Genomic DNA, 18,789 nt, shown 5'->3' on the forward strand with positions numbered 1-18,789 from the left:
TAACCTTTCAAAGGGTTTCTATTCGGTGTTTGAACGTCTTAACACCTCCTGTTTTATTACCAGAAAGGGTAAAACAACATTCTTATGTTTTCACAGGAAAGCCATTTGGCTGACGGGATGTGTAAACATACTTTTATATCTTTTTTTGATTGTGGAGGGACAGATGTGGGAAGGTGGCCTATCTAATTTTGGCGCGTCTAACGCGTGCTCCCAGGAGTTTTAAAAGCGCTTAAGTTCATAGAAACTAACTTTCATCTCCTGATTAGGACCAAAACAAATGACGTCACCCACATAGTGTAAGCGATTACGTCACCAACACAGCTGGGCGAGACGAATCAGACGACACAGCGCGAGATGACGTCACCCGCGCACAAGTACAGTCCCCGGATTACGTCACCAAACAAAACACCGAGTGGGGTGACGTCACCTACCACAACACAGCGTTGGATGACGTCTTCTCAACCCCGACGCGCAAATGACGTCACCCACAATCATTGGCACCGTCCAATGGGTGGGCGCGATGGTACGCGCCCCCCCCCCGCTGACCCCCCGCGTCACGTGCTTCGAGGGGGTGGTGGGGCAGTAGCAGCAGTCGTCAGAGAGGGCAGCAGGAGCAGCAGGGAGAGGCCATCAGTGAGAGAGCAGCAACAGCAGCAGCAGGAGAGGCCATCAGTGAGAGAGCAGCAACAGCAGCAGCAGGAGAGGCCATCAGTGAGAGAGCAGCAACAGCAGCAGGAGGAGAGCAGCAGGAGCCGCGCGTCGCTCCTCGGCCACCGCCACCACCGCCGCGAGTTCGCGCCGATTATAGAGCAGCGATCGCGACGGCGGCGCCGTCCACCGGCCCCGAACCATGTCCATCCAGTACGCCGAGGAGGAGCCCCTGGGGGGCAGCTTCAACGTGGTCTCCTCCTTCCCCAAGGACTTCGGGTACGGCCCCGAGGAGAGCGGAGGATGCGCGGACGAGGACGAGGGCGCGGGCCGCGGCGGAGGCGGCGGCGGAGGCGACGACGACGACGATGACGGCGGCGGCGACTCGAAGCCTCGAATCCTGCTGATGGGGCTCCGGCGCTCGGGGAAGTCGTCCATCCAGAAGGTGGTCTTCCACAAGATGTCGCCCAACGAGACGCTCTTCCTCGAGTCCACCAACAAGATCTACAAGGACGACATCTCCAACAGCTCGTTCGTCAACTTCCAGATCTGGGACTTCCCGGGGCAGATCGATTTCTTCGACCCGACGACCTTCGACTCCGAGATGATCTTCAGCGGCACCGGGGCGCTCATCTTTGTCATCGACGCGCAGGTTCAACCCCCCACCCTGCCCCCCCCCCTCGTCCTGCCCCCCCCCCCCTCGTCCTGCCCCCCCCCCCCTCGTCCTGCCCCCCCCCTCGTCCTGCCCCCCCCCTCGTCCTGCCCCCCCCCCTCGTCCTGCCCCCCCCCCTCGTCCTGCCCCCCCCCTCGTCCTGCCCCCCCCCCCCTCGTCCTGCCCCCCCCCCCTCGTCCTGCCCCCCCCTCGTCCTGCCCCCCCCTCCTCCCGGCCCGGGTTTCGGAATCCTTAGACCAGGGCTCGTGATGATCCTGAGACCAGGGCCCATGATCCCCCCCCCAGACCCCAGGGCTCATGATCCCCCCCCAGACCCCAGGGCTCATGATCCCCCAGGGCTCATGATCCCCCCCCCAGACCCCAGGGCTCATGATCCCCCCCCAGACCCCAGGGCTCATGATCCCCCAGGGCCCATGATCCCCCCCCCAGACCCCAGGGCTCATGATCCCCCCCCCAGACCTCAGGGCTCATGATCCCCCCCAGACCCCAGGGCTCATGATCCCCCCCCAGACCCCAGGGCTCATGATCCCCCAGGGCTCATGATCCCCCCCCAGACTCCAGGGCTCGTGATCCCCCCCAGACCCCAGACCTCGTGATCCTGGTTCCTGAGACCAGGGCTCAGGCTAAGCCTCTGGGCTTGAACCCGACTAAAGCTCACGCCAGAGCAAGGATTGGCCTAAGCCTAAGCTCTAGAAGAGACTGGTTCTAAACGCAAGGCCTAACCCAACTCTACATGTAACTATATAACACTCAACTATCAGCCTGATTCTTAGCCTAAAGCTCGGGGAAAACCTCGGAGCTGACGGTAACACGCGGCTCGGCTCCACGCCGAAATCTCGAGGCTTGAACCCCCAAGGCCCCAACTACGACGGAGGCCAAACCGACTCGTACACAATCACAGACAAATGTAAACAACTTCAGTGACTTGTAACGACGAACTAACACCAAGGCCTGTATGCCTGAGGCCAAGTCTGTCGCGAACTCCTGTAGCCCAGCTGAACTCTCACACCACACTTAAGGTTTAGGCCGAAGCCCACCTTTTAGTACAGTACGTCCATATCCGTAACCCTTAAGCCAGACTCTTTAAGCCTAAACCTATAACCCTAACCTGAACTTTAAGCGTAGGCCTAACACTTAAGCATAGGACACATAGACGAAACTTAAAACCATGAGCCTCAAATTAAAACGTGTAAGCTCAGCTGTAAGCGTATTAATGATACTAATTGTAAGCCTAACCGATGGTTTAAGCATGGTCACTCGAACTGCATCCAATCTTGTCAAGATCACAGAAGCAAAGCAGATGTGTTGAGCCTTGATTACTGCTTGTGCTGCACCTTCCTCTGCATTGTTCAGAGGAAGGTGCAGCAAAAAAAGGTGAAGTATGGTCAAAAGGCTGCCGTGTGGGAAGGCCCCCGATGCAGCGGTGCCTTGATAACAGGACAATGCAGTTACACACAGAAGCTAACTTAAAGCGTAAACACAATAAACCCTGAGCCTTATAAATGTGTCCAAACCCACCCCGAGACGACCCGTCAACCCTAACCCTACCGCTCGTCGTGTTCCAGCAAAGACAAAGCTCCCCCGTGTAGCCTGTAACAGACTGTAGGGGCAAGTGCTGTTAGCGAGTGGCACCACCTGTGAAGGCCGGCACGGCACGCGAGGGGGTGAGTGGCCACAACACCACGAAGGGGCCGCCTTTGTCTCCCCAGTGGCGATGTTTATACAGTACCGCACCAGCTGCTAATTTCAGGCTGAGTCGACCTAGGGGAGGCCCGTCCATCCAATGGTGCGCGTGGTCTTGCTGCGATTTTAAACGCCCGGGCCCGACTGTAACGCGACCCACGCACCGCGGATTTTAGAAACGAAAATAACTTGAGGGCTAAACTGCTGTACGGGCACGATTATTACGGCGAAGCTTGGATAGAAGAAACTATTTTTCCCGCACAGTTGGCTACGTACGGTGCGAAAGAAGTTCAAGTAGTGGGGGGCAACCCCTCCAGCAATGAAAAATGATAGAGTTGTTAGTGAGTAAGGAGTTGTTAGTGAGTAGGGAGTTGTTAGTGAGTAGGGAGTTGTTAGTGAGTAAGGAGTTGTTAGTGAGTAAGGAGTTGTTAGTGAGTAAGGAGTTGTTAGTGAGTAAGGAGTTGTTAGTGAGTAAGGAGTTGTTAGTGAGTAAGGAGTTGTTAGTGAGTGAGGAGTTGTTAGTGAGTAAGGAGTTGTTAGTGAGTGAGGAGTTGTTAGTGAGTAAGGAGTTGTTAGTGAGTAAGGAGTTGTTAGTGAGTAAGGAGTTGTTAGTGAGTAGGGAGTTGTTAGTGAGTAAGGAGTTGTTAGTGAGTAAGGAGTTGTTAGTGAGTAGGGAGTTGTTGGTGAGTAAGGAGTTGTTAGTGAGTAAGGAGTTGTTAGTGAGTGAGGAGTTGTTAGTGAGTGAGGAGTTGTTAGTGAGTGAGGAGTTGTTAGTGAGTAAGGAGTTGTTAGTGAGTAAGGAGTTGTTAGTGAGTGAGGAGTTGTTAGTGAGTAGGGAGTTGTTAGTGAGTGAGGAGTTGTTAGTAAGTAAGGAGTTGTTAGTGAGTGAGGAGTTGTTAGTGAGTAGGGAGTTGTTAGTGAGTGAGGAGTTGTTAGTGAGTAAGGAGTTGTTAGTGAGTGAGGAGTTGTTAGTGAGTAAGGAGTTGTTAGTGAGGAGTTGTTAGTGAGTAAGGAGTTGTTGGTGAGTGAGGAGTTGTTAGTGAGTAAGGAGTTGTTAGTGAGGAGTTGTTAGTGAGTAAGGAGTTGTTGGTGAGTAAGGAGTTGTTGGTGAGTGAGGAGTTGTTAGTGAGTAAGGAGTTGTTAGTGAGTAAGGAGTTGTTGGTGAGTGAGGAGTTGTTAGTGAGTAAGGAGTTGTTAGTGAGGAGTTGTTAGTGAGTAAGGAGTTGTTGGTGAGTGAGGAGTTGTTAGTGAGTAAGGAGTTGTTAGTGAGTAAGGAGTTGTTAGTAAGTAAGGAGTTGTTAGTGAGTGAGGAGTTGTTGGTGAGTGAGGAGTTGTTAGTGAGTAAGGAGTTGTTAGTGAGTGAGGAGTTGTTAGTAAGGAGTTGTTAGTGAGTAAGGAGTTGTTAGTAAGGAGTTGTTAGTGAGTAAGGAGTTGTTGGTGAGTAAGGAGTTGTTAGTGAGTGAGGAGTTGTTAGTGAGTAAGGAGTTGTTAGTAAGGAGTTGTTAGTGAGTAAGGAGTTGTTAGTGAGTGAGGAGTTGTTAGTGAGTAAGGAGTTGTTAGTGAGTGAGGAGTTGTTAGTTAGTGAGGAGTTGTTAGTGAGTAAGGAGTTGTTAGTGAGTAAGGAGTTGTTAGTGAGTAAGGAGTTGTTAGTGAGTAAGGAGTTGTTAGTGAGTAAGGAGTTGTTAGTTAGTGAGGAGTTGTTAGTTAGTGAGGAGTTGTTAGTGAGTAAGGAGTTGTTAGTGAGTAAGGAGTTGTTAGTGAGTAAGGAGTTGTTAGTGAGTAAGGAGTTGTTAGTTAGTGAGGAGTTGTTAGTGAGTGAGGAGTTGTTAGTAAGGAGTTGTTAGTGAGTAAGGAGTTGTTAGTGAGTAAGGAGTTGTTAGTAAGGAGTTGTTAGTGAGTAAGGAGTTGTTGGTGAGTAAGGAGTTGTTAGTGAGTGAGGAGTTGTTAGTGAGTAAGGAGTTGTTAGTAAGGAGTTGTTAGTGAGTAAGGAGTTGTTAGTGAGTGAGGAGTTGTTAGTGAGTAAGGAGTTGTTAGTGAGTGAGGAGTTGTTAGTTAGTGAGGAGTTGTTAGTGAGTAAGGAGTTGTTAGTGAGTAAGGAGTTGTTAGTGAGTAAGGAGTTGTTAGTGAGTAAGGAGTTGTTAGTGAGTAAGGAGTTGTTAGTTAGTGAGGAGTTGTTAGTTAGTGAGGAGTTGTTAGTGAGTAAGGAGTTGTTAGTGAGTAAGGAGTTGTTAGTGAGTAAGGAGTTGTTAGTGAGTAAGGAGTTGTTAGTTAGTGAGGAGTTGTTAGTGAGTGAGGAGTTGTTAGTGAGTAAGGAGTTGTTAGTTAGTGAGGAGTTGTTAGTGAGTAAGGAGTTGTTAGTGAGTAAGGAGTTGTTAGTGAGTAAGGAGTTGTTAGTGAGTAAGGAGTTGTTAGTAAGGAGTTGTTAGTGAGTAAGGAGTTGTTGGTGAGTAAGGAGTTGTTAGTGAGTGAGGAGTTGTTAGTGAGTAAGGAGTTGTTAGTGAGTGAGGAGTTGTTAGTGAGTAAGGAGTTGTTAGTGAGTGAGGAGTTGTTAGTTAGTGAGGAGTTGTTAGTAAGGAGTTGTTAGTGAGTAAGGAGTTGTTAGTGAGTAGGGAGTTGTTAGTGAGTAAGGAGTTGTTAGTGAGTAAGGAGTTGTTAGTAAGGAGTTGTTAGTGAGTAAGGAGTTGTTAGTGAGTGAGGAGTTGTTAGTGAGTAAGGAGTTGTTAGTGAGTAGGGAGTTGTTAGTGAGTAAGGAGTTGTTAGTAAGGAGTTGTTAGTGAGTAAGGAGTTGTTAGTGAGTGAGGAGTTGTTAGTGAGTAGGGAGTTGTTAGTGAGTGAGGAGTTGTTAGTGAGTAAGGAGTTGTTAGTGAGTGAGGAGTTGTTGGTGAGTAAGGAGTTGTTAGTGAGTAGGGAGTTGTTAGTGAGTAAGGAGTTGTTAGTAAGGAGTTGTTAGTGAGTAAGGAGTTGTTAGTGAGTGAGGAGTTGTTAGTGAGTAGGGAGTTGTTAGTGAGTGAGGAGTTGTTAGTGAGTAAGGAGTTGTTAGTGAGTGAGGAGTTGTTAGTGAGTAAGGAGTTGTTAGTGAGTAAGGAGTTGTTAGTGAGTAAGGAGTTGTTAGTAAGGAGTTGTTAGTGAGTGAGGAGTTGTTAGTGAGTGAGGAGTTGTTAGTGAGTGAGGAGTTGTTAGTGAGTGAGGAGTTGTTAGTGAGTAAGGAGTTGTTAGTGAGTGAGGAGTTGTTAGTGAGTAAGGAGTTGTTAGTGAGTGAGGAGTTGTTAGTGAGTAAGGAGTTGTTAGTGAGTAAGGAGTTGTTAGTGAGCGAGGAGTTGTTAGTGAGCGAGGAGTTGTTAGTGAGTAAGGAGTTGTTAGTGAGTAAGGAGTTGTTAGTGAGTGAGGAGTTGTTAGTGAGTAAGGAGTTGTTAGTGAGTAAGGAGTTGTTAGTGAGCGAGGAGTTGTTAGTGAGTGAGGAGTTGTTAGTGAGTGAGGAGTTGTTAGTAAGGAGTTGTTAGTGAGTAAGGAGTTGTTAGTGAGTGAGGAGTTGTTAGTGAGTAAGGAGTTGTTAGTGAGTAAGGAGTTGTTAGTGAGTGAGGAGTTGTTAGTAAGGAGTTGTTAGTGAGTAAGGAGTTGTTAGTGAGTGAGGAGTTGTTAGTGAGTGAGGAGTTGTTAGTGAGCAAGGAGTTGTTAGTGAGTAAGGAGTTGTTAGTTAGTGAGGAGTTGTTAGTGAGCAAGGAGTTGTTAGTGAGTAAGGAGTTGTTAGTGAGTGAGGAGTTGTTAGTGAGTAAGGAGTTGTTAGTAAGGAGTTGTTAGTTAGTGAGGAGTTGTTAGTGAGTAAGGAGTTGTTAGTGAGTAAGGAGTTGTTGGTGAGTAAGGAGTTGTTAGTGAGCAAGGAGTTGTTAGTGAGTAAGGAGTTGTTAGTAAGGAGTTGTTAGTTAGTGAGGAGTTGTTAGTGAGTAAGGAGTTGTTAGTGAGTAAGGAGTTGTTAGTGAGGAGTTGTTAGTGAGTAAGGAGTTGTTGGTGAGTGAGGAGTTGTTAGTGAGTAAGGAGTTGTTAGTGAGTAAGGAGTTGTTAGTAAGTAAGGAGTTGTTAGTGAGTGAGGAGTTGTTGGTGAGTGAGGAGTTGTTAGTGAGTAAGGAGTTGTTAGTAAGTAAGGAGTTGTTAGTAAGTAAGGAGTTGTTAGTGAGTGAGGAGTTGTTGGTGAGTGAGGAGTTGTTAGTGAGTAAGGAGTTGTTAGTGAGTAAGGAGTTGTTAGTAAGTAAGGAGTTGTTAGTGAGTGAGGAGTTGTTAGTAAGGAGTTGTTAGTGAGTAAGGAGTTGTTAGTGAGTAAGGAGTTGTTAGTGAGTAAGGAGTTGTTAGTGAGTAAGGAGTTGTTAGTGAGTGAGGAGTTGTTAGTAAGGAGTTGTTAGTGAGTAAGGAGTTGTTAGTAAGGAGTTGTTAGTGAGTAAGGAGTTGTTGGTGAGTAAGGAGTTGTTAGTGAGTGAGGAGTTGTTAGTAAGGAGTTGTTAGTGAGTAAGGAGTTGTTAGTGAGTAAGGAGTTGTTAGTGAGTAAGGAGTTGTTAGTGAGTAAGGAGTTGTTAGTGAGTGAGGAGTTGTTAGTAAGGAGTTGTTAGTGAGTAAGGAGTTGTTGGTGAGTAAGGAGTTGTTAGTAAGGAGTTGTTAGTGAGTAAGGAGTTGTTAGTGAGTGAGGAGTTGTTAGTAAGGAGTTGTTAGTGAGTGAGGAGTTGTTAGTAAGGAGTTGTTAGTGAGTGAGGAGTTGTTAGTGAGTAAGGAGTTGTTAGTAAGGAGTTGTTAGTGAGTAAGGAGTTGTTAGTGAGTGAGGAGTTGTTAGTAAGGAGTTGTTAGTGAGTAAGGAGTTGTTAGTGAGTAAGGAGTTGTTAGTAAGGAGTTGTTAGTGAGTAAGGAGTTGTTGGTGAGTAAGGAGTTGTTAGTGAGTGAGGAGTTGTTAGTGAGTAAGGAGTTGTTAGTAAGGAGTTGTTAGTGAGTAAGGAGTTGTTAGTGAGTGAGGAGTTGTTAGTGAGTAAGGAGTTGTTAGTGAGTGAGGAGTTGTTAGTTAGTGAGGAGTTGTTAGTGAGTAAGGAGTTGTTAGTGAGTAAGGAGTTGTTAGTGAGTAAGGAGTTGTTAGTGAGTAAGGAGTTGTTAGTGAGTAAGGAGTTGTTAGTTAGTGAGGAGTTGTTAGTTAGTGAGGAGTTGTTAGTGAGTAAGGAGTTGTTAGTGAGTAAGGAGTTGTTAGTGAGTAAGGAGTTGTTAGTGAGTAAGGAGTTGTTAGTTAGTGAGGAGTTGTTAGTGAGTGAGGAGTTGTTAGTGAGTAAGGAGTTGTTAGTTAGTGAGGAGTTGTTAGTGAGTAAGGAGTTGTTAGTGAGTAAGGAGTTGTTAGTGAGTAAGGAGTTGTTAGTGAGTAAGGAGTTGTTAGTAAGGAGTTGTTAGTGAGTAAGGAGTTGTTGGTGAGTAAGGAGTTGTTAGTGAGTGAGGAGTTGTTAGTGAGTAAGGAGTTGTTAGTAAGGAGTTGTTAGTGAGTAAGGAGTTGTTAGTGAGTGAGGAGTTGTTAGTGAGTAAGGAGTTGTTAGTGAGTGAGGAGTTGTTAGTTAGTGAGGAGTTGTTAGTAAGGAGTTGTTAGTGAGTAAGGAGTTGTTAGTGAGTAGGGAGTTGTTAGTGAGTAAGGAGTTGTTAGTGAGTAAGGAGTTGTTAGTAAGGAGTTGTTAGTGAGTAAGGAGTTGTTAGTGAGTGAGGAGTTGTTAGTGAGTAAGGAGTTGTTAGTGAGTAGGGAGTTGTTAGTGAGTAAGGAGTTGTTAGTAAGGAGTTGTTAGTGAGTGAGGAGTTGTTAGTGAGTAAGGAGTTGTTAGTGAGTGAGGAGTTGTTAGTGAGTAAGGAGTTGTTAGTGAGTGAGGAGTTGTTAGTGAGTAGGGAGTTGTTAGTGAGTGAGGAGTTGTTAGTGAGTGAGGAGTTGTTAGTGAGTAAGGAGTTGTTAGTGAGTGAGGAGTTGTTAGTGAGTAGGGAGTTGTTAGTGAGTGAGGAGTTGTTAGTGAGTAAGGAGTTGTTAGTGAGTGAGGAGTTGTTGGTGAGTAAGGAGTTGTTAGTGAGTAGGGAGTTGTTAGTGAGTAAGGAGTTGTTAGTAAGGAGTTGTTAGTGAGTAAGGAGTTGTTAGTGAGTGAGGAGTTGTTAGTGAGTAAGGAGTTGTTAGTAAGGAGTTGTTAGTGAGTAAGGAGTTGTTAGTGAGTGAGGAGTTGTTAGTGAGTAAGGAGTTGTTAGTGAGTAGGGAGTTGTTAGTGAGTAAGGAGTTGTTAGTAAGGAGTTGTTAGTGAGTGAGGAGTTGTTAGTGAGTAAGGAGTTGTTAGTGAGTGAGGAGTTGTTAGTGAGTAAGGAGTTGTTAGTGAGTGAGGAGTTGTTAGTGAGTAGGGAGTTGTTAGTGAGTGAGGAGTTGTTAGTGAGTGAGGAGTTGTTAGTGAGTGAGGAGTTGTTAGTGAGTAAGGAGTTGTTAGTGAGTAAGGAGTTGTTAGTGAGTGAGGAGTTGTTAGTGAGTAGGGAGTTGTTAGTGAGTGAGGAGTTGTTAGTGAGTAAGGAGTTGTTAGTGAGTAAGGAGTTGTTAGTGAGTAAGGAGTTGTTAGTGAGTAGGGAGTTGTTAGTGAGTAAGGAGTTGTTAGTGAGTGAGGAGTTGTTAGTGAGTAGGGAGTTGTTAGTGAGTGAGGAGTTGTTAGTGAGTAAGGAGTTGTTAGTGAGTGAGGAGTTGTTGGTGAGTAAGGAGTTGTTAGTGAGTAGGGAGTTGTTAGTGAGTAAGGAGTTGTTAGTAAGGAGTTGTTAGTGAGTAAGGAGTTGTTAGTGAGTGAGGAGTTGTTAGTGAGTAGGGAGTTGTTAGTGAGTGAGGAGTTGTTAGTGAGTAAGGAGTTGTTAGTGAGTGAGGAGTTGTTAGTGAGTAAGGAGTTGTTAGTGAGTAAGGAGTTGTTAGTAAGGAGTTGTTAGTGAGTGAGGAGTTGTTAGTGAGTGAGGAGTTGTTAGTGAGTAAGGAGTTGTTAGTAAGGAGTTGTTAGTGAGTGAGGAGTTGTTAGTGAGTGAGGAGTTGTTAGTGAGTGAGGAGTTGTTAGTGAGTGAGGAGTTGTTAGTGAGTGAGGAGTTGTTAGTGAGTGAGGAGTTGTTAGTTAGTGAGGAGTTGTTAGTGAGTAAGGAGTTGTTAGTGAGTGAGGAGTTGTTAGTGAGTGAGGAGTTGTTAGTGAGTAAGGAGTTGTTAGTGAGTAAGGAGTTGTTAGTGAGCGAGGAGTTGTTAGTGAGTGAGGAGTTGTTAGTGAGTAAGGAGTTGTTAGTGAGTAAGGAGTTGTTAGTGAGTGAGGAGTTGTTAGTGAGTAAGGAGTTGTTAGTGAGTAAGGAGTTGTTAGTGAGCGAGGAGTTGTTAGTGAGTGAGGAGTTGTTAGTGAGTAAGGAGTTGTTAGTGAGTAAGGAGTTGTTAGTGAGTGAGGAGTTGTTAGTGAGTAAGGAGTTGTTAGTGAGTAAGGAGTTGTTAGTGAGCGAGGAGTTGTTAGTGAGTGAGGAGTTGTTAGTGAGTGAGGAGTTGTTAGTAAGGAGTTGTTAGTGAGTAAGGAGTTGTTAGTGAGTGAGGAGTTGTTAGTGAGTAAGGAGTTGTTAGTGAGTAAGGAGTTGTTAGTGAGTGAGGAGTTGTTAGTAAGGAGTTGTTAGTGAGTAAGGAGTTGTTAGTGAGTGAGGAGTTGTTAGTGAGTGAGGAGTTGTTAGTGAGCAAGGAGTTGTTAGTGAGTAAGGAGTTGTTAGTTAGTGAGGAGTTGTTAGTGAGCAAGGAGTTGTTAGTGAGTAAGGAGTTGTTAGTGAGTAAGGAGTTGTTAGTGTGTGAGGAGTTGTTAGTGAGTGAGGAGTTGTTAGTGAGTAAGGAGTTGTTAGTAAGGAGTTGTTAGTTAGTGAGGAGTTGTTAGTGAGTAAGGAGTTGTTAGTGAGTAAGGAGTTGTTGGTGAGTAAGGAGTTGTTAGTGAGCAAGGAGTTGTTAGTGAGTAAGGAGTTGTTAGTAAGGAGTTGTTAGTTAGTGAGGAGTTGTTAGTGAGTAAGGAGTTGTTAGTGAGTAAGGAGTTGTTGGTGAGTAAGGAGTTGTTAGTGAGTAAGGAGTTGTTAGTGAGTAAGGAGTTGTTAGTGAGTGAGGAGTTGTTAGTAAGGAGTTGTTAGTGAGTAAGGAGTTGTTAGTGAGTAAGGAGTTGTTAGTGAGTGAGGAGTTGTTAGTGAGTAAGGAGTTGTTAGTGAGTAAGGAGTTGTTAGTAAGGAGTTGTTAGTGAGTAAGGAGTTGTTAGTGAGTGAGGAGTTGTTAGTGAGTAAGGAGTTGTTAGTAAGGAGTTGTTAGTGAGTAAGGAGTTGTTAGTGAGTGAGGAGTTGTTAGTGAGTAAGGAGTTGTTAGTGAGGAGTTGTTAGTGAGTAAGGAGTTGTTAGTGAGTAAGGAGTTGTTAGTGAGTAAGGAGTTGTTAGTGAGTGAGGAGTTGTTAGTAAGGAGTTGTTAGTGAGTAAGGAGTTGTTAGTAAGGAGTTGTTAGTGAGTAAGGAGTTGTTGGTGAGTAAGGAGTTGTTAGTGAGTGAGGAGTTGTTAGTAAGGAGTTGTTAGTGAGTAAGGAGTTGTTAGTGAGTAAGGAGTTGTTAGTGAGTAAGGAGTTGTTAGTGAGTAAGGAGTTGTTAGTGAGTGAGGAGTTGTTAGTAAGGAGTTGTTAGTGAGTAAGGAGTTGTTGGTGAGTAAGGAGTTGTTAGTAAGGAGTTGTTAGTGAGTAAGGAGTTGTTAGTGAGTGAGGAGTTGTTAGTAAGGAGTTGTTAGTGAGTGAGGAGTTGTTAGTAAGGAGTTGTTAGTGAGTGAGGAGTTGTTAGTGAGTAAGGAGTTGTTAGTAAGGAGTTGTTAGTGAGTAAGGAGTTGTTAGTGAGTGAGGAGTTGTTAGTAAGGAGTTGTTAGTGAGTAAGGAGTTGTTAGTGAGTAAGGAGTTGTTAGTAAGGAGTTGTTAGTGAGTAAGGAGTTGTTGGTGAGTAAGGAGTTGTTAGTGAGTGAGGAGTTGTTAGTGAGTAAGGAGTTGTTAGTAAGGAGTTGTTAGTGAGTAAGGAGTTGTTAGTGAGTGAGGAGTTGTTAGTGAGTAAGGAGTTGTTAGTGAGTGAGGAGTTGTTAGTTAGTGAGGAGTTGTTAGTGAGTAAGGAGTTGTTAGTGAGTAAGGAGTTGTTAGTGAGTAAGGAGTTGTTAGTGAGTAAGGAGTTGTTAGTGAGTAAGGAGTTGTTAGTTAGTGAGGAGTTGTTAGTTAGTGAGGAGTTGTTAGTGAGTAAGGAGTTGTTAGTGAGTAAGGAGTTGTTAGTGAGTAAGGAGTTGTTAGTGAGTAAGGAGTTGTTAGTGAGTGAGGAGTTGTTAGTTAGTGAGGAGTTGTTAGTGAGTAAGGAGTTGTTAGTGAGTAAGGAGTTGTTAGTGAGTAAGGAGTTGTTAGTGAGTAAGGAGTTGTTAGTGAGTGAGGAGTTGTTAGTTAGTGAGGAGTTGTTAGTGAGTAAGGAGTTGTTAGTGAGTAAGGAGTTGTTAGTGAGTGAGGAGTTGTTAGTGAGTGAGGAGTTGTTGGTGAGTGAGGAGTTGTTAGTTAGTGAGGAGTTGTTAGTGAGTGAGGAGTTGTTAGTGAGTAAGGAGTTGTTAGTTAGTGAGGAGTTGTTAGTGAGTAAGGAGTTGTTAGTGAGTAAGGAGTTGTTAGTGAGTAAGGAGTTGTTAGTGAGTAAGGAGTTGTTAGTAAGGAGTTGTTAGTGAGTAAGGAGTTGTTGGTGAGTAAGGAGTTGTTAGTGAGTGAGGAGTTGTTAGTGAGTAAGGAGTTGTTAGTAAGGAGTTGTTAGTGAGTAAGGAGTTGTTAGTGAGTGAGGAGTTGTTAGTGAGTAAGGAGTTGTTAGTGAGTGAGGAGTTGTTAGTTAGTGAGGAGTTGTTAGTAAGGAGTTGTTAGTGAGTAAGGAGTTGTTAGTGAGTAGGGAGTTGTTAGTGAGTAAGGAGTTGTTAGTGAGTAAGGAGTTGTTAGTAAGGAGTTGTTAGTGAGTAAGGAGTTGTTAGTGAGTGAGGAGTTGTTAGTGAGTAAGGAGTTGTTAGTGAGTAGGGAGTTGTTAGTGAGTAAGGAGTTGTTAGTAAGGAGTTGTTAGTGAGTGAGGAGTTGTTAGTGAGTAAGGAGTTGTTAGTGAGTGAGGAGTTGTTAGTGAGTAAGGAGTTGTTAGTGAGTGAGGAGTTGTTAGTGAGTAGGGAGTTGTTAGTGAGTGAGGAGTTGTTAGTGAGTGAGGAGTTGTTAGTGAGTAAGGAGTTGTTAGTGAGTGAGGAGTTGTTAGTGAGTAGGGAGTTGTTAGTGAGTGAGGAGTTGTTAGTGAGTAAGGAGTTGTTAGTGAGTGAGGAGTTGTTGGTGAGTAAGGAGTTGTTAGTGAGTAGGGAGTTGTTAGTGAGTAAGGAGTTGTTAGTAAGGAGTTGTTAGTGAGTGAGGAGTTGTTAGTGAGTAAGGAGTTGTTAGTGAGTGAGGAGTTGTTAGTGAGTAAGGAGTTGTTAGTGAGTGAGGAGTTGTTAGTGAGTAGGGAGTTGTTAGTGAGTGAGGAGTTGTTAGTGAGTGAGGAGTTGTTAGTGAGTGAGGAGTTGTTAGTGAGTAAGGAGTTGTTAGTGAGTAGGGAGTTGTTAGTGAGTGAGGAGTTGTTAGTGAGTGAGGAGTTGTTAGTGAGTGAGGAGTTGTTAGTGAGTAGGGAGTTGTTAGTGAGTAGGGAGTTGTTAGTGAGTGAGGAGTTGTTAGTGAGTAAGGAGTTGTTAGTGAGTAGGGAGTTGTTAGTGAGTGAGGAGTTGTTAGTGAGTGAGGAGTTGTTAGTGAGTGAGGAGTTGTTAGTGAGTAGGGAGTTGTTAGTGAGTAGGGAGTTGTTAGTGAGTGAGGAGTTGTTAGTGAGTGAGGAGTTGTTAGTGAGTGAGGAGTTGTTAGTGAGTAAGGAGTTGTTAGTGAGTGAGGAGTTGTTAGTGAGTAGGGAGTTGTTAGTGAGTAGGGAGTTGTTAGTGAGTGAGGAGTTGTTAGTGAGTGAGGAGTTGTTAGTGAGTGAGGAGTTGTTAGTGAGTGAGGAGTTGTTAGTGAGTGAGGAGTTGTTAGTGAGTAGGGAGTTGTTAGTGAGTGAGGAGTTGTTAGTGAGTAAGGAGTTGTTAGTGAGTGAGGAGTTGTTAGTGAGTAGGGAGTTGTTAGTGAGTGAGGAGTTGTTAGTGAGTGAGGAGTTGTTAGTGAGTGAGGAGTTGTTAGTGAGTAAGGAGTTGTTAGTGAGTAAGGAGTTGTTAGTGAGTGAGGAGTTGTTAGTGAGTAGGGAGTTGTTAGTGAGTGAGGAGTTGTTAGTGAGTAAGGAGTTGTTAGTGAGTAAGGAGTTGTTAGTGAGTAAGGAGTTGTTAGTGAGTAGGGAGTTGTTAGTGAGTAAGGAGTTGTTAGTGAGTGAGGAGTTGTTAGTGAGTAGGGAGTTGTTAGTGAGTGAGGAGTTGTTAGTGAGTAAGGAGTTGTTAGTGAGTGAGGAGTTGTTGGTGAGTAAGGAGTTGTTAGTGAGTAGGGAGTTGTTAGTGAGTAAGGAGTTGTTAGTAAGGAGTTGTTAGTGAGTAAGGAGTTGTTAGTGAGTGAGGAGTTGTTAGTGAGTAGGGAGTTGTTAGTGAGTGAGGAGTTGTTAGTGAGTAAGGAGTTGTTAGTGAGTGAGGAGTTGTTAGTGAGTAAGGAGTTGTTAGTGAGTAAGGAGTTGTTAGTAAGGAGTTGTTAGTGAGTGAGGAGTTGTTAGTGAGTGAGGAGTTGTTAGTGAGTAAGGAGTTGTTAGTAAGGAGTTGTTAGTGAGTGAGGAGTTGTTAGTGAGTGAGGAGTTGTTAGTGAGTGAGGAGTTGTTAGTGAGTGAGGAGTTGTTAGTGAGTGAGGAGTTGTTAGTGAGTGAGGAGTTGTTAGTTAGTGAGGAGTTGTTAGTGAGTAAGGAGTTGTTAGTGAGTGAGGAGTTGTTAGTGAGTGAGGAGTTGTTAGTGAGTAAGGAGTTGTTAGTGAGTAAGGAGTTGTTAGTGAGTGAGGAGTTGTTAGTGAGTAAGGAGTTGTTAGTGAGTAAGGAGTTGTTAGTGAGCGAGGAGTTGTTAGTGAGTGAGGAGTTGTTAGTGAGTAAGGAGTTGTTAGTGAGTAAGGAGTTGTTAGTGAGTGAGGAGTTGTTAGTGAGTAAGGAGTTGTTAGTGAGTAAGGAGTTGTTAGTGAGCGAGGAGTTGTTAGTGAGTGAGGAGTTGTTAGTGAGTGAGGAGTTGTTAGTAAGGAGTTGTTAGTGAGTAAGGAGTTGTTAGTGAGTGAGGAGTTGTTAGTGAGTAAGGAGTTGTTAGTGAGTGAGGAGTTGTTAGTAAGGAGTTGTTAGTGAGTAAGGAGTTGTTAGTGAGTGAGGAGTTGTTAGTGAGTGAGGAGTTGTTAGTGAGCAAGGAGTTGTTAGTGAGTAAGGAGTTGTTAGTTAGTGAGGAGTTGTTAGTGAGCAAGGAGTTGTTAGTGAGTAAGGAGTTGTTAGTGAGTAAGGAGTTGTTAGTGTGTGAGGAGTTGTTAGTGAGTGAGGAGTTGTTAGTGAGTAAGGAGTTGTTAGTAAGGAGTTGTTAGTTAGTGAGGAGTTGTTAGTGAGTAAGGAGTTGTTAGTGAGTAAGGAGTTGTTGGTGAGTAAGGAGTTGTTAGTGAGCAAGGAGTTGTTAGTGAGTAAGGAGTTGTTAGTAAGGAGTTGTTAGTTAGTGAGGAGTTGTTAGTGAGTAAGGAGTTGTTAGTGAGTAAGGAGTTGTTGGTGAGTAAGGAGTTGTTAGTGAGTAAGGAGTTGTTAGTGAGTAAGGAGTTGTTAGTGAGTGAGGAGTTGTTAGTAAGGAGTTGTTAGTGAGTAAGGAGTTGTTAGTGAGTAAGGAGTTGTTAGTGAGTGAGGAGTTGTTAGTGAGTAAGGAGTTGTTAGTGAGTAAGGAGTTGTTAGTAAGGAGTTGTTAGTGAGTAAGGAGTTGTTAGTGAGTGAGGAGTTGTTAGTGAGTAAGGAGTTGTTAGTAAGGAGTTGTTAGTGAGTAAGGAGTTGTTAGTGAGTGAGGAGTTGTTAGTGAGTAAGGAGTTGTTAGTGAGGAGTTGTTAGTGAGTAAGGAGTTGTTAGTGAGTAAGGAGTTGTTAGTGAGTGAGGAGTTGTTAGTGAGTAAGGAGTTGTTAGTGAGTAAGGAGTTGTTAGTGAGTAAGGAGTTGTTAGTAAGGAGTTGTTAGTGAGTAAGGAGTTGTTAGTGAGTAAGGAGTTGTTAGTGAGTGAGGAGTTGTTAGTGAGTGAGGAGTTGTTAGTGAGTGAGGAGTTGTTAGTGAGGAGTTGTTAGTGAGGAGTTGTTAGTGAGTGAGGAGTTGTTAGTGAGGAGTTGTTAGTGAGTAAGGAGTTGTTGGTGAGTAAGGAGTTGTTAGTGAGGAGTTGTTAGTGAGGAGTTGTTAGTGAGTAAGGAGTTGTTAGTGAGGAGTTGTTAGTGAGTGAGGAGTTGTTAGTGAGGAGTTGTTAGTGAGTGAGGAGTTGTTAGTGAGGAGTTGTTAGTGAGTGAGGAGTTGTTAGTGAGGAGTTGTTAGTGAGTGAGGAGTTGTTAGTGAGGAGTTGTTAGTGAGGAGTTGTTAGTGAGTAAGGAGTTGTTAGTGAGTGAGGAGTTGTTAGTGAGTAAGGAGTTGTTAGTGAGTGAGGAGTTGTTAGTGAGTAAGGAGTTGTTAGTGAGTGAGGAGTTGTTAGTGAGTAAGGAGTTGTTAGTGAGTGAGGAGTTGTTAGTGAGTGAGGAGTTGTTAGTGAGTGAGGAGTTGTTAGTGAGTAAGGAGTTGTTAGTGAGTAGGGAGTTGTTAGTGAGTAAGGAGTTGTTAGTGAGTAAGGAGTTGTTAGTGAGTGAGGAGTTGTTAGTGAGTAAGGAGTTGTTAGTGAGTAGGGAGTTGTTAGTGAGTGAGGAGTTGTTAGTGAGTAAGGAGTTGTTAGTGAGTGAGGAGTTGTTAGTGAGTAAGGAGTTGTTAGTGAGTGAGGAGTTGTTAGTGAGTAAGGAGTTGTTAGTGAGTAGGGAGTTGTTAGTGAGTAAGGAGTTGTTAGTGAGTAGGGAGTTGTTAGTGAGTAAGGAGTTGTTAGTGAGTGAGGAGTTGTTAGTGAGTAAGGAGTTGTTAGTGAGTGAGGAGTTGTTAGTGAGTAGGGAGTTGTTAGTGAGTGAGGAGTTGTTAGTGAGTGAGGAGTTGTTAGTGAGTAAGGAGTTGTTAGTGAGTGAGGAGTTGTTAGTGAGTAAGGAGTTGTTAGTGAGTAAGGAGTTGTTAGTGAGTGAGGAGTTGTTGGTGAGTGAGGAGTTGTTAGTGAGTGAGGAGTTGTTAGTGAGTAAGGAGTTGTTAGTGAGTAAGGAGTTGTTGGTGAGTAAGGAGTTGTTAGTGAGTAAGGAGTTGTTGGTGAGTAAGGAGTTGTTAGTGAGTGAGGAGTTGTTAGCAAGTAAGGAGTTGTTAGTGAGTAAGGAGTTGTTAGTGAGTAGGGAGTTGTTAGTGAGTAAGGAGTTGTTAGTGAGTGAGGAGTTGTTGGTGAGTGAGGAGTTGTTAGTGAGTAGGGAGTTGTTAGTGAGTAAGGAGTTGTTAGTGAGTAGGGAGTTGTTAGTGAGTAAGGAGTTGTTAGTGAGTAGGGAGTTGTTAGTGAGTGAGGAGTTGTTAGTGAGTAAGGAGTTGTTAGTGAGTAGGGAGTTGTTGGTGAGTGAGGAGTTGTTAGTGAGTGAGGAGTTGTTAGTGAGTGAGGAGTTGTTAGTGAGTAGGGAGTTGTTAGTGAGTAAGGAGTTGTTAGTGAGTAGGGAGTTGTTAGTGAGTGAGGAGTTGTTAGTGAGTAAGGAGTTGTTAGTGAGTAGGGAGTTGTTGGTGAGTGAGGAGTTGTTAGTGAGTAGGGAGTTGTTAGTGAGTGAGGAGTTGTTAGTGAGTAGGGAGTTGTTAGTGAGTAAGGAGTTGTTAGTGAGTAGGGAGTTGTTAGTGAGTAAGGAGTTGTTAGTGAGTAGGGAGTTGTTAGTGAGTGAGGAGTTGTTAGTGAGTAAGGAGTTGTTAGTGAGTAAGGAGTTGTTAGTGAGTAAGGAGTTGTTAGTGAGTGAGGAGTTGTTAGTGAGTAAGGAGTTGTTAGTGAGTGAGGAGTTGTTGGTGAGTGAGGAGTTGTTAGTGAGTAGGGAGTTGTTAGTGAGTAAGGAGTTGTTAGTGAGTAGGGAGTTGTTAGTGAGTAAGGAGTTGTTAGTGAGTAAGGAGTTGTTAGTGAGTAAGGAGTTGTTGGTGAGTAAGGAGTTGTTAGTGAGTAAGGAGTTGTTGGTGAGTAAGGAGTTGTTGGTGAGTAAGGAGTTGTTAGTGAGTAAGGAGTTGTTGGTGAGTAAGGAGTTGTTAGTAAGGAGTTGAGTGAGTAAGGAGTTGTTGGTGAGTAAGGAGTTGTTAGTGAGTAAGGAGTTGTTGGTGAGTAAGGAGTTGTTAGTGAGTAAGGAGTTGTTAGTGAGTGAGGAGTTGTTAGTGAGTAAGGAGTTGTTAGTGAGTGAGGAGTTGTTGGTGAGTGAGGAGTTGTTAGTGAGTAGGGAGTTGTTAGTGAGTAAGGAGTTGTTAGTGAGTAAGGAGTTGTTAGTGAGTAAGGAGTTGTTAGTGAGTAAGGAGTTGTTAGTGAGTGAGGAGTTGTTAGTGAGTGAGGAGTTGTTAGTGAGTAAGGAGTTGTTAGTGAGTAAGGAGTTGTTAGTGAGTAAGGAGTTGTTAGTGAGTAGGGAGTTGTTAGTGAGTAGGGAGTTGTTAGTGAGTAAGGAGTTGTTAGTGAGTGAGGAGTTGTTAGTGAGTAGGGAGTTGTTAGTGAGTAGGGAGTTGTTAGTGAGTAAGG

General features: G+C 44.2%; 1 protein-coding gene across 2 annotated transcripts in view; it reads left to right on the top strand.

Annotated features, from left to right (window-relative positions):
- Positions 1-563: 563 nt before the first annotated feature.
- Positions 564-18,789, top strand: part of RRAGC (Ras related GTP binding C) — a 38,794-nt gene continuing 20,568 nt past the window's right edge. Inside the window, exon 1 of one of the 2 annotated variants that reach the window (XM_078618258.1) lies at positions 564-1,300. In XM_078618258.1, the coding sequence (XP_078474384.1) occupies positions 851-1,300 (450 nt within the window). In that variant the 5' untranslated portion in view covers positions 564-850. The remainder of the gene's footprint in view (positions 1,301-18,789) is intronic. The other variant, XM_078618257.1, reaches the window with a different exon arrangement.

Source organism: Lampetra planeri, chromosome 57, assembly GCF_965212315.1.
Source record: "Lampetra planeri chromosome 57, kcLamPlan1.2.h2, whole genome shotgun sequence".
Classification (NCBI taxonomy): Eukaryota; Metazoa; Chordata; class Hyperoartia; order Petromyzontiformes; family Petromyzontidae; genus Lampetra; species Lampetra planeri.